The 17983-nt window shown below is 37.7% G+C and overlaps 1 protein-coding gene across 15 annotated transcripts in view; it reads left to right on the top strand.

Moving 5' to 3' along the window:
• The window catches only part of ESRRG (estrogen related receptor gamma), a 409846-nt gene that overhangs the window by 266177 nt on the left and 125686 nt on the right, over positions 1-17983 (top strand). For all 15 annotated transcript variants that reach the window (XM_049833518.1, XM_049833524.1, XM_049833530.1 and 12 more), the window contains one exon: positions 13268-13683. In XM_049833518.1, the coding sequence (XP_049689475.1) occupies positions 13268-13683 (416 nt within the window). The remainder of the gene's footprint in view (positions 1-13267; positions 13684-17983) is intronic.

The following is a 17983-nucleotide window of genomic DNA, read 5'->3' as shown; positions in this document are numbered from 1 at the left end:
ACAAACACCCTTAGTTTACTAAGCTTCCAACTGTAGGCAGTTAAAGTTTTGAGTATATTGGTGTTATCTTGGTTGCTCATAATTTATTTTCTATAACTCCAGGCTATTCAGTCCGTGAAGCACTGGTAATACAAAGACTCGGTTGCTGTCAGACCCTCTACTGTATAAAGAACCAGTGAAGGAGTGGAGTAGATTTGCTGTATATTCTAGACAGATGCTTAGTGAAATGCAGGTGGATTTTTATTCCAGACTTTAGTCCTATCATGGTAGAAGATGTAAAGCCCAATCTGGTAAAAATCATCATATAATGCACTTCCAAGAACTGAACAGGGCTCGTACTCAGTTTGCCGAGCAGCCTGAACTTGTGCTGAAACTAGCGAGGCACAAAACATCTCGGGATCAAACGTGTTAATTAAGTTTAATGGTGGAATGCAGTGGTCTCTTCAGGCCAAGTCTTTCTTTCATTGCTTACCCAAGGAAGGTTGAATTAAGCCGAACTTTTAGATCTACAAGAAATAAATATTTGATTCAGACTTTATACTGTTGAAATAAAATTGAAGCAAGTCTGTCATTAAAATACAGCTGAAATTTGCAGCGTGCAGTATGGAGTGGTTAATGCTGCTCTGTTGATGTAAAGCTTTTCTTGGACAAGTCTTTCAGTGACTTCTTACAGAAGACATGACCACAGGTTCAGCATGTAATAATTGCGGCATATTGATACAATTGCTTTATAATTGCATGTAGCAACATCCTTGTTCTGAATGTAATAATTGGGCTGGTACATATTTGTTACTTTAGACAATTTTTCTGGAATATGCTGAATTTCCTTCTTTTCTCCCTGTGACTCCCACCAAAATAGAAGGCAAAAGATAAAAGAGTAGAAACTACATCAGGACTTTGTGAAAAGCTCATCCTGCAAACTTGCTGGAGTCATGCAAACATTTAAAAAGTGAAAGCCATTACTTCCTGACCTTTGCTCTTATACCCAGAGGCAAATATCTGACATGTAAACCCAGTGGCATAAATAGGTTTGAATTACACGTAGTAATATGTGAAGAACAATGAACTGTGAAAAGCCAAAGGTTTATTTATTTATTTGTAAAAATCTGTAATCACACATTAAAATCCAAGATAGACTAGAAAAGACTTCAGCTGCATAGGTTTTGCTTCTATAAATTCTCTGATTTGTCTCAGCATGTGATGAATTTGGTCATCAGTACCATACCCAAGTAACACACTCAGCTGTTTTTTTTGCCTATTTTTAATTTCCAGTGCTTCCAGAATCAAGATAGATAAACAAAAAAAGAGTAAAAATTTGAAGGAAAAGGTTATTTTTTCTTACAGTTTTCATTTACAAATGTTAAGGGACCTTGTAATGTAGAAGTAGAAATGTTGTGCATTAGAAGCTAGGGCTCATATCACTCAAATGCTTTAGCGTAATAAATAAATAAATAAATAAGACTGCTATGCTCTCGGAGTCCTTCGATGTCAGTGTGGTTTTCTTTGGGTTCAGTAGGTTATCATAATCCACTTGCATATTGGAGTATCAGGACCTTAGACCCTCTGAAATCACGGGCTGGGTTGGGGAATAACACTATTAGCTAGTATAAATTTGCAGAGCTTTGGGATTGCTGGGTCTATTCCCCTGTACCCTAGGTTTTGACCTGCAATGAATGGCAGATGTGCTGTATTTGGAACAAATTTGATTTTTTTTACCTACCCAAATAACAAACCCAACGTTGTTTATAAAATTACCCAGATGATTTAAGCCATTTGTGAATCAAGCAGTGATATTGGAGGAGGAGACTTCAGAATTCATGTTCATGTTTAGAACTGACATCTCCATTCATGGATGTTTCACAGCAGTTACAAATTTGTAATCTTTTCTTTTGCCAGGCATTTTCTTATATATTACTCTTTCATATAATGAAAACTAGCACTCCTTTTTGCATTTTGTAGAATATTATTGTTCTATCAAAGTATTTATTTTCCTGGTATTGCCTGCCTCTTCCATTTCAAATCCTTTAAAAAAAAAGATACATAAAAACCTTGGGCTATTCACAGCTACGGGTTGCTCACACATTACCCTGTGTGCTAGCTAAAGCTCTTCTTGCCATAGGCTTTATTTTTGGGAAGGCTACACACAAAGAAACCAGGATTACTTTAACCGAAAAATAAACATTTTAATGTAGGAATAAAAAGAGATTTAATTTAGCCTTAAAATAAGTTTCCCATTCAGGAAAAAAATATATATTTAAAAACAACAAAGGTCCCATTTCTGGAAGTTTGAGGCAAGTTCCCTTCTTAGAAATAAATGTTCAGACTTCCAAGGAACGTTTTCATGAAAGCCATGGCAAAAAAAAAAAGAAAAATTAAGGAATAATGCAAAATATACTGGATTGGGATTCCCCAGAACCTTGATTCTGTTCCATGCTGTGTCATTGGCCTGCTGAGCAGCATTAGGCAACTCTGCACCTTTTTGTGTCTTGTTTTGCCCATCTGTAAGAGGGAGGTGGCAGTACTCCCTAGAAATGGCAGTTTAAGATCTGTGTTAGTAAGTAAAAGAGCATTATTAGTAAATGGTACCATAATATTATTAGTAGTAATATTTGTCTAGGAACTTTTTTTCCTTTTTATGTTGATTTCAAGAGGACCTGGTCAAGGAGCACTGTGTGGGAATCAAGAAGAAAGCTGAGTCACCCCTAGACCCAGTAGATGAGGGACTGCCTGTCTGAAAATGTTTAGCCCCAGGAAAGGCCTGGTCCTTTACTTTGTTTCCAAGTCCCACAAAAGTGATTGGGTTTTTTGTCATCATCACCCAGCTAAGAGTAAGACCATGGCACTCGGGAGACTGTTTTAAACACTTTCACTTTTTGGCCCTACCTTTTTGGTTTCTTACAGACACTTGCATCTCATAATTTGAAAGAAATATTTTCTTCCTTGTAGAATCTTACTTTTCACTCCTTTTAGTTTCCTTAGCAAAAACACAGTTTCAAGCTTTCAATATGAGACCGTGACAAAGTGATTTTATAGCCAGTACTGAAAGTGACTAAACTTGACAACAATTGTATTTTATGACAACGTCTGCTTTCATGTCCACAGCCTACTTTCCTATCATCAGCTGTGATTTTTTTTTTTTTTCCCTTTTTCTCCCCTTCTTTTCCTCTCCCCTCCACACCCCACCCCCACCCCCCATGACTTTTATTGAATGTGAGCAATTCTGTATCTCTGGACTAACTGGAAACAAATCCTTTTACCAGGAGCGCATTTTAATGGACAGCATGCTTCACTTAAGTCACCAGAACCTTAACTGTATAATATTCAATTTTTTACGAACCCAGAACCAAAGCTTTTTCTTGAGAGTGATGTTCATAAGAGTAGTGGAAGAATTAGTATTACAGAACTAAACCAGATTAGGAGGGAATGTGAATTAGATTTGGTAACAGATGGTGCCGTGGAAATTAAAGGTGCTTTGCGAATGGAAGCGACAGCAGCTTGCCTCTTTTCCTCTCCTGTCTCTCTCTTTCATGCGCTTGATAGACGGGTATAAATCACAACAATCCCGTCTTGACAGCCAATTTCGAGAATTTGATCTGGTTAAAGACATGGCTTTCCTGCTCCACTCACTGAAACCGGCTGCTATTTTATTTTTATACAGCACCTTGTCATATTTAGGAAAGTGGAATCACCTGCCTCCCTTTAATGAAATTTTCTTTAATTACAGTTTTAGCTCTTTAGTGTTAATTACTTTTCCATTCAGCCTGAATTCTCAGGCTGTCTCGTAGGAATGTGTTTCTCTCCCCACCCCACCTCCCTGCACTATTCATGCATATGCTTTCATTTTTCTAAAGATGCTTTTCCTTGTTGGAAGTTGTTGTCAGATCCATTATAATTAGATCCTAATTATCAAAATCATCATTATTGTGTAGGAAGAGGAAGCATTGTAAACAACTGTTAAAGTTATAGGATCTTGTTTGACAGAGGAGAAACCTTTCAGGATATACATGAATAATAAACAAGCAAACAATAAGCCCTTACTAAAAACTCTGTCTGGGAAGCATATAAGGATCTAGATAGCAAACGCTCTGCTTGGAAGGAAGATCCACCCAGGTTATCTCTCCATACCCATTCCTCCAATCTCTAATCCCACATTTTTCAGAAAAGATCAGAATAAAATTCCCCTGCTTCAGTTTACTTATGTATATATTCATCTTTGCACCTCATTCAGGTGTCCAGATATAAAAATCACTTTTCTGATGTGTGTCAGGATCGACTTGCAGTTGCCTTAATACAATTATTTTTTGCGTTTAAGGTAGCAAGTATAAGTGAAGAGACTGCTGTGATGCATGGAGATGTGGACATGCTTCTGCCATACGCTAAAAGTCCTCAGAGTGAAAGAGAAAAATATGGACTGTATCTAAAAAAAAAAAATAAAATAAAAACCTCTCAAAGTAAGAGAAGATCCTTAGAGCTGGCAACTAACAGTTGGTAGAAATAAAGCTTCCTACTGGCAGTCAAATCAAATGTAGTAACAACTCAACGACTCCCTGCTGCTAGCTGACAGCATGGTGTAACACACTGGGACAAACATTCACTTAAACACTGATTGCAGGAAAACGTCATTTTCCAACTCACCAAGTAGCTTTTTGGTTGCTTGTGCGTGCGTGCCTGTATGTGTAGGGGGGGATTTAAAACTGGTGGCGTGTGGCTGGGAGGACAGGACACACTCAGGAGCCAGCTGAGTGAGGGGGTGGGAGACAGATCACTTGCTTTCTAAGTTTTAGCTCTGAGTCTTTTAAGACGCTCACTCTGATACTATTTCTGGTATGTTCTTTCTAATCGCTTCTCCAATTTAACAGAGCTTGACTGGCAAATTATAATTCTTCTGTTATAAATCTGCAGAAAATCAGTGACAGAGCTGGGTTGGGAGTCAGGTGCATGGTGTGCACATACCTACACTCTGACTTTCAGCGATGGAAGGAAATCACTGCTAGAAATTGTGAAAAATCTGATGATGCAAACTTTGACTCTGTCTTGAGTCTGAAGGCATTTTTTTGTCTTCTTTTTCCTTTTGGAAAGTGATGAATGACAGCTATGTCTCTGATCTGTAGTACTGGCTTTCTGACTGGTGCGAGTAGCTGCTTTTGATGCTGTAATCATTTCAAAATAATCCCTCTTTAGAAAGCCTGTTATGTTCTTGAATAAATCTTTACTTATTTTTGTAGTTTTGTATTTTTCTTCCTTGAAGTAGCTGAGTGTAGTATTTTATTTTCTTTTGCTATTTCAGTTGATTTAATAAAAAGAATCCTCACAGTTAATAATTAGATGACTCCTTCACACTTTACCGTGTCATCTGGGGGCTAGAGATATCAGGTGGACTACACCTGATAGACCTGGAGTATATCTACAAGTAAAATGATGTTCCATCACAGAAAAACACCCAACTTCTTAAACAGAGTTTTTGCTGTCTTCCAACATGTGGCATGAATTAAAAGTGTTAGTCTGCAGTTTGAAAATAGAGTAATAAAATCTTACTCTTCCTGATCCATATACTGATTTTCATATGATGAGGCTTGGCCGTCGTTCTAGTAGTCACATTGCAGCCTTTTGGTTGAAACTGGGCATGGGAAGTCTCTTAGTGTGAGTTTGTGCAGCTCTCCACTCTTCTCTCACTGCAGAGCTGAGTTATTTGAGGCATGTTAAGTACTGTAACAACAAAAAAATATGGAACATTAGGCTAGAAACCAGTAAACGAGAGAAGGTAGGTTTAAGGTATTGTATGATATGATTGTAACTTTAAACAACAGCCATGTTCTAACTGTGTAAAAATGTTAGAAACACAGGAGGAAAAGATAAATTTAAAAATTAAGTATGTATATGAAGTATTTACTGAGGTTTAAGTTGTATCAGAACCATAACTTGTACACAAAATACAAACCCATAGATTTCTTCTATGTATAACTTTCAGACATTCCAGACTGATTTTTGATTTAAATTGCAATCTACTTCTTGTGGGTTTGTTGGGGTTTTTTTAGTATTTGAAAACTGAATCATCAGAACATACCAAAAAAGTATCTTTTTCTAGTTGAAATACATGAAATCTCTAGAAATAGGCAAGTCTTTTCTGCAGGAAACTTTCTGTGGTGATGGCCTGCTAGTAGTAGTTCATAACACAGCTAATAGGAAGTTTGTTGCATACACACGTGCAAAAATAAAGGTCAGTTTTGTGATTCCTACATCAGCTTTATTTTTTGCTTTTCAGTTGGAGGTTTTTTGGTTTGTTTTTTGTAAGTGTGTTGCAGTGACATACATTGGATGCATTGGACAACTGTGTTACTGAGGGCTGGCACCTCTTCAGATGTCTGGTGTTTTGGCTCAAAGTTGCAAGGTCTTTGAGTACTCTTCCCTGTTTACATTTTGTTCCCAAAAGAGTACCTGATGTAAAGAATAATCATTTTGCAGTCTGAAACGATTTACATTCTGTTGGCTCTAAGTGCTTCAGCTTTTAAATTCAGAAGAGTAATGTTACAGTCTGTCAAACGATAGGATCTGTATGCTGCAGAGCTTGTACATGTCTAAGGATACATTTAATTAAACCAGCATTAGTGCATCTATACAGACTTATTAAAACACTTAGTTTGTCTCAATAATATTGATTAAATAGCAGTAGTTTGTTTAAGTGTATTTTTGCTATTACTACATTACTTCCAAGTAATCAGGGTAATCGTTATCATCAGTGAAATATCACGTTAGTTATGAAGTAATACCATAAGAATTGATTTAGACTTGGCAGGAAAGGAAGGCTTTCTGTTATATAGTGCCAAAGCCCGATTTGGATTATTAGAATGAGAGTTTTAAACATAATTTCTATTTGTATAAACAGGATGTGTTTTATAGGCTTATAGGTTATTCCATACTCTGAGTATCCATTATATCAAGGAACACCTTAGACAGTTAATTATGCAAAACATCATGTAAGTAATTACACAGTATTATTATGCATTTAACAGTTTTATTGATTTGCCAGTTGCTCACTTACAGTATTTTGAGCTATAAACAAGAGATGCTCACCCTCAGTTGAAATAGGTCCAAAGAAATGAGCTAAAGATAAATGACACTGGTATGCATTGTTGCATCAGATGTAACCCTTAAACGTAGAAGCTGTCAACAGTGATAATTTGCAACACATTGGGGTATGTCGGGATCATTTCCTTCTTGTTAACAAAGTTTATCAACCAGGAAGCACAGGGAATCAACTTGAAATAGAGAGGGAAGCAGTAATGAATATCTGGGGGGGAGGGGGAGAGGCAGAGTTGAAAATAATTCCCCCTCATTTTGGAGGGTCTGCAGTAGTTGCAAGTCAGCCACTTGAAAATTCTGCTTTTTTTTTAAAAGCAGCACAGAAAACAAACTAAGTGCAGCCTCTCAGATAGGTGCAAATGTGAAGGGCCTCAGATAATGGCTTGTTTTGTTAAACTAAAAATGACCACACAGTAGTGTAGTCTTCCACTGCCTTGTGCATAGGAAGTGCTTTAGCAGAGCTTGGTAGATTGCATACAGAGCCGTAATAACTGTTTGGGAAGCTGGATCCTCTGTCGGCAATCATCAGCTAACTCAGGCCACTGCTGGTAACAACATGATGGCTTCAAGCATTGCTTCTTCTGTTCGGCTGCTAGTGGCTGTGACAGCTGCTCTGGAAGAAGTCATTGGCTTGCTTTGCTTTCCCTTACCAAGGTGAAGTGGTGAAGGTTTCAAGAAAACATAAAAGAAAGAAGAAATTACAAAAAACAATGAAACATTCAGCATTTGTTTAAAAAAACCAAAACAAACAAAAAACCCCACCACAACCATTCTGTTTTGCACAGGGTTTTTGTACATGCTTGTACATGCGTGTTCATTAGTAAAGATCTACTGCATAATAACAGTTTTGTTTGTGCATGCATGGGACAAGATTAGCAATACTGTGAAATTAATGATCTCATCCACTAGGTTAACCAAGCAGGCCTTACGATATTTCTTATTAAAAGAAGGAATCCTTTCTTTTTCTTTTCCCAACTAAGCCAGTGCACCTTAATGCAATGATGATATGTTAGACCCAGCAGTTGTCAAAGCATCGTATTACTGTGATGCCATAATGACACCCTGTCTCTGTAAAGTAGTCATGTTTTCTCAAATCACACGTTGCACCGTTGATTTCTGACATGACACTTCATTCAGTCACTTTCCTTTTCTTCGGCATCTCCATTCTCTGACAATAGCAGCTGGTGCCCATTTTCCTACTAAGTGATTCACATTTTGCCACTTTACTAGAGTGCAATTAGCTGAAGCAGGAAAAAAAATGCTCAATGTAAAGCAGCTCGGCTGAAATTGTTACTCAGCTCTTTAACAGGATCTGGTGAAAGTCTTGAGGTGTTGTCGTGGGCATTGATGCAAGAAGCAACATTTTCATTTCTTTCCACACATTTTTTCTCTCTTCCATTCAGAGAAGCAGAGTATGGGATGTCACTGGAACATGCTGCACTGTATTTTGTCTGCTGATATTGGTACAGACCTGTGAAATCATACAAAAAGTAAGCACAGTATTTGAGAGGAAATGTGGTCTTTACAGTCAAAGCAAGGAGCTGGCTTCCACTTTTGACTCTGCTAGAGACTTACTGTATCACTCAGACCAAGACTTTCTTTCATGCATTGGTTTTCATAGTTAAAGGATGAGGTTAACAAGACCTTTTTGGTCGACATCCATCTGATTTAGAGGAATGTATTGGAGGAAAATCAGATGGATTACATTATTAGTGTAAAAAGTACCTAGGTGTGCATAATAACGCCTGCCTTGTTGATGCTGCCACGTAGCTGTCATTAAAAATGTCATCTGATGAGAACCGATTCTGACATTTATGGAAATGGGCTAATTCCCTCTTCAAGAAAAGAAAAACTTCATGTGCAGGTAAAAGTGGACTTTTATGTTGGTCTATAATAAAGGTGCTCACTGTAATTATTGTGACTAATTATGACTCACTGAAACCACCAGGGCAACTCTGAAGTAGTGAATGATGCTGTGAGCAGAGCTTTTCCTACTTGAAAAGCAAGCATGAAACGTGTTCATGGATTGCGAATTATTGGCATGTTCTTTTGACCTCCTTTAGGTATTGGTAATAAGAGAGAAGAGGGGAAAAGTAACTTTCTGAACTCAGTGCATGTATGGATGGAATATAAAAAGCTCCTAGGGGCTCGAATGGGAAGGCTTTCTTTTTTTAAGGCTATATACTGTAATCAGATGCAGTTAATTTTTGCACTCCACTTGTATATTGATACTGATTTAGCCAGTGTCAGCACTGTCAATATGATTAGTAATGTGGCAGGTAGATGGAAATAGGAATGTGATTGCATTAATAAATTCTTAATATATTCAACCTTTCATAAGCACATGGCATTACAATTTATTCGCTATTGTTTAAGACCATTTTAAAGAAGGAGTTGCATATTGAAGTGCTCTGTCATTGTACCTTTCTGCCAGCAGTGACTGGCTTCAGGTCTTTCTTAAACGAAGAAGTTGTGAAGTAAATTCGGTAGACATGTGAAGAGTCATGCTATATATTGCATATTACTCGAGGCTTGCAGTACCCTATGTAGTTTTTCTTGTATATGGGCATGGAAATGCTTCTAGAGCCAATTAGTTACTTTCCCTATAGTTAGTGAAAGGAAAGTTTACCCAAGAGATACCAGTTGTTAGAAAACTTACTGAGAACAGCCGACCACAAATGGAGCTGCCATTTATTTGACTTAAAATCTAGTAAAGAAAAAAAACAACCCTACCAATGCTTTAAAATAAATACTGTACATTTTTATATGACACATGTTATTTCTATTCATAAACCTTAACTAAATTTAGATTTTTATTAATCCAATGTGACCTAAAAATTTTGCATTAACAGCACAATGTGGAATTGGGCTTATTCTCTTTGAATGCAGATAAAGCCATCATCTTGAAAATAGCTCTTTCTGACAAAAAGGTGTTCTTTTGAAATAAAGTCTTATTCACTACATTCCTCTTAGAGTTAATGTGAATTTTAGTGCCTCTAATTTTAGATTGAAGTGAGGTCTAGAATAAAACCCACTGGCTGACAATTGAATTTATAGATAGTTGTGAATATTTCAGGCTTGAATAATAGAGCTGTAGAATTTCAGACACAGAGAGGAAGAGAGAATTAAGCTCTAACTGTAGTTTTACACTATAATGCAATGGTGTCTAGGAATGCTTCAGTGTAACGAGCTAAGTAGTAATTAGGAGAGAACTGAGGGAGGGATTTTACAGGGATCTAGCTTAGGCATTATTCCAAATGTTCAGCATGATAATTTGATGGTGGTCCCACCTGCCATCCGTATAAGATGGCTCTTGAATTACTTTCGTTCAGATATGGTACAGTAATGGAGGAGTGAAAGCAGTAGGTGTCTGTTGCCCACCCACAGCTAATACCTGGCCTTGTCTCTGGTTCACCTTCTTCGGTGTTCTCAGTTGGGCACTATTGTTTTTGCTTTTCCTTGGAATGGTTAATGTTTTAACTGCATTTGTGCTTTGCCAGCATGCACCAGTCCAGTCTGTACCATTTAAGCTGTAGCCAAAAGCAGCTCTATCTTGGTCAGTACCAGAAACTGCTACTTCAGAAGCATCAGCAGACTGGCTTTAGCCTAAGCAGCACTGGTGATCAGATTTTAATGCTTGTGGAACTGAGATTATATTTTGGTTCTGACCACTTGGAGTGGGAGATAACCACTTTTGCACTGGCTAAGACAACATGCATTTGGACGACTAATTAATTGCAAATGGTTTTTCTGGGAAGGGAAGGGTGACATTTGAGCTCATTATTGCACAAATTAGAAGAAGAAATCAGCAGTGGGAGTCTTAGACAAGAACGTCCGATGAAGCTGGTTATGGCAGACTGTAGGCAGTGACTCCTATTGCTGTACTTTGAGACTTTATATGTGGAGTCTCAGCAGCAGGGAGATGAAAAGAAGACCAAGTACTTGTTTAGTCAATAAAAGGACCTTAGTGCTAGTGTATAGAAAAATAACGTAAAAAATAAGTTTGTAGAATGTGAAAGTTAATTGATATTTTTAATCGTAGCTATATAAAATTCAGTGTCAAAGAAAGAGGGGAGAGAGAGACAGAGAGACACCATGTTTTAGTACCCTAATAACTTCTAACTCTAGTCTAAGATCGTAATGTATGTGAGAGGGGTCCAGTAATTATAAGGTAATAAGTGGAGTGGTGGTGTAAGTGCTCTAAATTAAAAGGAATTTGCAGAGCTGCTGTAAGTCAGTGCCGACCCGCTTTCTTTCAAACGTTGACTTGAGAAAAGTGCTTAGCCCAGAGTGCAAGTAGAGAGACAAGAGAGAGCTATCTATTAATTACAGCACTCATTAACAGTGACGGCTACAAGGCAGCAGATGCAGAAGAAAAGGCACACGCTACTGCAGGCTGGCAAGGGGATTTCCCCCCCTCCAGTTCTTGAGGAAAGGACAGCACAAGCAGGTGGTCCAATGTAATAAGATATTTTCACGGCTTTAACCTTCCCATTTCCTTGCTTTATTTGCTGACACCAGATAGCTTGCTCCTTCCACCCCCCAAATAAGTACTGATTTTAAATTTGGAGGATAACATTACTGCACATCAGTCTGGCTGTTTTCCAAATTCATGTGTCATTTGTTTCCAATAGAATTTTACAGTAAAAATCACAACAATTGAAAGGTGCTAAATAAGACCCATGGGCACTGATTTTAGGGTAAACCTCACCCTAAGCAGATATCTTTAATGAAGGGTCAGGCTTTGACCTCGGTTAACCTCACTGGAAAGGAAGCGAACTCTCTGGATTTATGTCTGTTTTCCATTGGTGAATTTGATTCCAGATCTTGAAGAAGAAATTGATATTTTTAAATTTCTTTTTTAAACATGAAAAGGTGAAAAAGTGAAGGCAAGATCTCAAAAATTACTGTAGAAAGTTAAGTCAGTCAAATTGTCTGGACTCATGTGTTTGCTTTGAAAACATGAACCTATAGCTCCAGGTGGGTGGTCTTACGGGGTATTTGCTTTTCTGCTGATAATGTTTCTAGAGAAATGCTCATAACTGTCATCTGTGCTTTGGCAGCTTCTGAGAGTACTGTCAGGAAAATGCTGGGTAGGCGATTTGCTACTGTGGTCTCATAACCAGCTGTAGAAAATGAAGATAGTATCTGATTCAGAGTTTTCTAATTATTATTTTTGTCCCTTGTTCTCCCTAAAATATGTTTAAAAATAATAAAAGTCTTGGAGATGGCATAGACAAAGAAGATAAATTTTTTTTTCCCCTCTAGAAAGCACTAATTTGTCAGATCAAATGTTATATGGTTTTATTTCAGATGCTAAATTCTGAAAATGTAAGAACTGAGAAGTAAGACAGAATCTCACCTTCTGAAAGACAAAACTTCTATCTAAAATTTCCTCTAATGTATTTTTTTTAATCCAAGAACGGAACACGTAAAATGTCAGGTCCTATAGAGCTGCAGATATATGGGATAGTGGCATAGTTATTACTGGTTAGTTTGAGGATAATGGCTAGAAAGTAATTGCACCCTGAGCTGATGAATCATTTCACTTAGATTTTGTGAAAATGGAGTCCAGCCTTAATTATTTGTTAGAGTTCCCAGTTGATGTGCTACTGCGTTACTAAATAGCTGTATCTATAATAAGGCAATATTAATATAGGGAAAAAAAAAGACTGTGGGAGACTTGCTCTTCAATTCTGGGATCAGATCAATAGATGATGGATATGTGTTTTAGTCAAGCGTCTTGACAAATATTAATTACAGAGCAGAACATTTATGTGATCAAACTTGAAAATATTTGTTCCTGATAATGATGGCATTTACAGAAGGAAAGTACTGATGGAAAAAGGAAGACATTTAACAGCCAAGTCATCTAATAGGATTTTGTTAATTTTTTTTACTTGCTAGATGACAAGTTCAGAGTTTAGAGTTGATGTGAAGTTGACACATAGCCTAGAGGGCAGGTGGAGGGGACAACAGAAGGATTTGGTCTCTTTAAAGTTTTTGTTTACTGCCTGTCTGCAGCTTTGACAAAGCTCTGTCATGCCCTTATGCTGATTACCTTCATGTAGAACAAGAGGTATTGACTAATGAATGAATGATGTGCAGTCCCTAACCCTTCCGGAGCAGCCTTAAAGAGCACTGTCTTTAATACACAGATTCTTCTTTCTCTCTCTCCCCACTACAGGCTTCTCTGCAGAATGTCAAGCAAAGATCGACACATTGATTCTAGCTGTTCGTCCTACATCAAGACGGAACCGTCGAGCCCTGCCTCTCTGACGGACAGCATCAACCACCACAGCCCTGGTGGCTCCTCAGACGCCAGCGGGAGCTACAGTTCCACCATGAATGGACATCAGAACGGGCTGGACTCGCCTCCCCTCTACCCTTCAGCCACAGGGCTTGGGGGCAACGGGCCAGTCAGGAAACGGTATGACGACTGCTCTAGTACCATCGCTGAAGATTCACAGACCAAGTGTGAATACATGCTGAACTCGATGCCCAAAAGACTGTGTTTGGTGTGTGGTGACATTGCATCAGGGTACCACTACGGCGTGGCTTCCTGCGAGGCCTGCAAGGCTTTCTTCAAAAGGACAATTCAAGGTTGGTTATTCTTTAAACTTCTTATCTTTCTTTTGCTCAAAGTGAAATAGTACAATCCTTGACTAAATCCAGTTAGGACTTCAGCCTATACCTTCTCATTCTTCATAGTGTTTGGTCCTACAGATTGTTACTCATGAAAAAGCCCCTTTGGGCTTCTTTGGGAGTTCTGTCTGTCATGTTAAGCCCACTGCCATGTTTATTTTGATTGTGAAAAACAGAAAAATACTGGAGCCTATCCGGTGCATGTTCAGATTTGTTTTCTGTACGAGTTTCTCGTGGATTCCTGTAAGTGATTGTTGCGAAGAAAACTGATTATTTTCTGAAGGTTGTCATGGATGCCTCTTGAACAAACCTTGTGGCTGGCACACAGGGATTGTGCTTGGGTTTTGCTCCTAGTTACACCACTACTGTACTGAAATAGTTACAGAAATCCAGTTTATTTTTGTTAAAGGAGCAGTGCATTTAAAATTTAAACAAAATGCAACGGTATAGTGCTTTGTTCATATCAGTGTATTAGTAACTCATCTTTCACCCATATGATATACAGTGGCCTTAAAATGTTCATCAAATATCTGTAAGATCACATTCTAAGGAGAGCAAGTTGGCAGCTTTTGGTCTCTGCCCAGTACTTTGTACTAATCTGCTCTTGATACCTGTTACAAATACGCCACATATTTTGGCATGAATTAGTACGAATGGGATAATTTGCATGACCACTTGTTCTAGCTTCAGAACCATTGGAGACAAAATAACCTTCTACTTTGATTTAGATATCATCCTTTCAAGTAAAATTGAAGGTGCTTTATTTAAAGAACATGAGGCCAAGCTTGGCCTGTACAGGAATGTAGTGTCACATTAAATTAAATTCAAACTTCAGAAACTAGAATATTAGGTTGCTAAGTCCAAATTTAAGCTCCTCAATAAAATCTGCTTGATGTTCATAGATGTTGAGCACCTGGAATTCTCAGGAAAGACAGTGCAATCTGGTTGTATACTTTTCTTTTTAAAAATGAGTTATGATAAGGAGCATAAAGTTAGTTTCAGTTTGTAATTTCACATAATCCCAAATTTGAAGCATTTGGTCAAGGTTTCTTAAATATAGTACTTCCATACTTAATGTAAAATTAGTGAAGAAAAATAATTAACGTGATTTTAATTTATCCGTTGCTGAGGCAATGGCCATTTTATTCTCCTCTCATCCATTTTACTACTGGTGGTTTGGGCCTTCTACCAGCACGAAGTACCGATTTTATGATGGCCTTATAGCCACTAAAAGGAAACATTAGACTTCAGTTATTCTAATGGTGCTGAGTGTTACAATGTTTGCAATCAATAAACAAACATACCTGTGAAGATTCCAGTGGCCTGGGTTCATATGTAAAATCAGTGCATATGCAGAAACAGTATGCTCGTTTCAAGCCTTTGTTTTGGAAAAAGTGAAAAAAGAGGTGGGTGATTTCACTTGACCTTCAAGAACATTTTCAGATAAGCTCAAAAAATGTTTCCACTGAAGCAATTTGTATTTTGTGGTTGCTAAACTTCAAGCACCAACTTCAACTAGCAGCTCAGTTTTTATAAATGGTATTTAATTGCTATGTAATAGCTGTCCTACAGAAATGAATTGATGCATGATTATTTTAGTTGTATTTTGAGCATGAAAAAATGCCACAGAAATGTTAACTGATTAAAGTGTTGACTTCTGGTAGTAATAGGTAGTCTGCAATTTTACACCGCACCACAGACAGCAAGTTTCTGGGCATGGAAGCACAAGACAGGGACGTCATTCTCCAGATTAGCAACCTGGACTTGGCCATGCAGCTCAAGTTAGAACTGGCAGCTGTGCAAAAAGTCTCAGTATGGTTAGAGCACTAGCTGCATCAGCAGGTGACAGCGCTGTGAAGACAAAAAAAATATGCAGTTAGGCAAAAACACGCATTGAATGGAAAAGCAGTAATGAAGAAACTAAGAGGAGGAGGTATGTTACCTTCATAATGTCGTGGCAGCATCTTCAGTAATGGTGCTGACTAAACTGACACAACTACTAAAAGTTTTCAGATACCTTGCAAAATAATGGAAGCTATTTACTTTGATGAATCAAACCATAGATTGTGGTAAGGTGAGAAGAAGTGTATAAGAAAAAGGTACTCCTTGTGTTTTGAATGGGCAAATTCTACCTTTAAGCTTGCACGAAGAATAATTCCCCTGAGTTTTTTTGCTCCAAATGATAGAATTCAGTCCCAGTGTTCGTAGAGGCCATTCTTCCCTGTACCATTTCACTTCCTGGTTCATATCACATTCATTCTCTGCTTGTTTTTAAAATAAGTTGGTTACTGCATAACTGCAAATAAGAAACCAGGAAAACAGAAAAAACCCAAGAAATTTATAAATACAGAATGCTAAACCAGACTACCTGAAGAGTCAAATATTGTAACTGTGCATATGTAAGGATAACGTGTCTTGGCTGAAAGAAGTGCTTATTTTAAATGCTAATAATTTAATTGTGAAGGGTACTTAATTATTGATTCAGTGAAAAACAACATTTGACTTCCCAAACCTTTCTTGTTTATCATTCATGAGTTACTAGATTAGCTCACAGTTTTAGAACCTAGGTGCTATTCCTGTTGAAGTCATGGGCAAAAGTGCCCCGAGTTCAGTGAGAGCAAGGCTGAGCTGATAAGGTTAAGATTATGAAGCACATCTTGTGTTCACGTGAGGCCTGATGTCCTTTCCACTAAGTCAAAGGGAGTCTTTCCATTCTTGTCATTTCAAAGGAGTCTTTTGAAATCTCAGTAGGTGAAAGCCACAGGCAGCTGTTCAGAGAGCCAGCACACCAGCATCTTACATAAGACAGAAGTGAAGTGCATCACAGGATACCTAGTAGCCTTTTACACAAGGTGAATTTCACTCTAAGGTAGAGTGTACACCTGTTTTTAAGGGTAATGGAGATTACTGTTTTCTTTCAGATGACAGCATTTAGTCTAAAAAATGTCCATTCCTGGCTGATGGATTTCTTTTCTTCTTCTTCCTGCCTCTTGCAATCCCTGCTAATTTTCATAAAAGTAAAGAAATTAAGTGAACCCTGTCTTAAATTATAGGAAGGAGTAAGTTTGTCTTTTTTGAATATATATTTTTAACATAGCACAGAAATACATTTGGGGCTGTGGTAAAGAATGCATAGATTATGATAAAAATCAATAATATTAGAAAAAATTAGAAACAAGAAATTACCTGCCTAAAAAAACCAAAACAAACCCCACCAAAACCCCAGCTCAGTATATAAAATCAGTGTCTGCTTAAGTCATAGTAGAGTCTAATGACGTTTTGCCCCCTTTTGTGACATATAAGGGATGGGAGAACTGGATGTTCTCTTTGCTCAGCCTAGTACTTACTCAGCTGCAGCTCTCAGTTTGCTTCTGGGATAATTTACATGGTGGCTGATTGCAAATGTCTCACAGAAACTCACACACAGCCAAATCTTCCCAAAATTGGCTTAACATCAGGGATAGTAGAAAATAGCAATGTCTAAAAATAGTTGCAGGTCCATTGATTTTTAGGGTCTCTCCAGTTTTTGCTGTGCACTGTGTTATCTTGAAAAGTCCAAGCTTTCATTAAAAGAGAGAAAAAAAGAATTTTCAGTTGACAGCTGGGTGCAAAGTCCTGTGTTCAGCACAGAGGTCTTGTACTCACTAGATATTTTGTGGTGAATATTTAGTGTAAATACATTTCTCAATTTTTATTTGCTCAGATATCATAAAGACTAGTAAGTACACATTTTGCATTAATAATAGGTAATTACTCAGTGCCTGTAACTTAAACATTTCTGCAAGTGGATTGAAATGCTATTCTTGCTTTCAGTAGGAGGATGATAGGACTTAGAGATTCAAAGGCAGTTTACTATTTGGTTTTATTTTAGCCTTCATCTCTCTAAAATAATGGCCTGCATCTAGACAACTTTTTTCCTCCATCCTTCCAAATCTTCAGGACTGTCATCTTTGGACTCTTTGAACTACCATGAAAAGGCAGTGTGAAAAGCCTAGGTATTGATATGTTGTCTTCCTGGTAAGGCTTGTTGCAAAAGTGTCAGAACTTACTATTTCCTTGGACAGTGTTTGAATTTTCCCCACAAAAGCTAAAATATATTGCATTCAGTAGTCCTTGTAGTTCTTGGGCTTTGTGGTTTTTTTTGTTTATATGTTTATTTTTTGTGGAAAAACTGTTGGATAAACAGTATCGAGGCAGCAATCTTCTGTTTATACAAGGGTGAGTAAAGCAATAGGTAGTAAGAAGCCATGCAGTCATA

The sequence above is a fragment of the Accipiter gentilis genome, chromosome 30, assembly GCF_929443795.1.
Source record: "Accipiter gentilis chromosome 30, bAccGen1.1, whole genome shotgun sequence".
In the NCBI taxonomy this organism is placed as follows: Eukaryota; Metazoa; Chordata; class Aves; order Accipitriformes; family Accipitridae; genus Astur; species Astur gentilis.
Note: the sequence above shows the minus strand (reverse complement) of the source record. Positions and strands in the feature narration are given on the sequence as shown.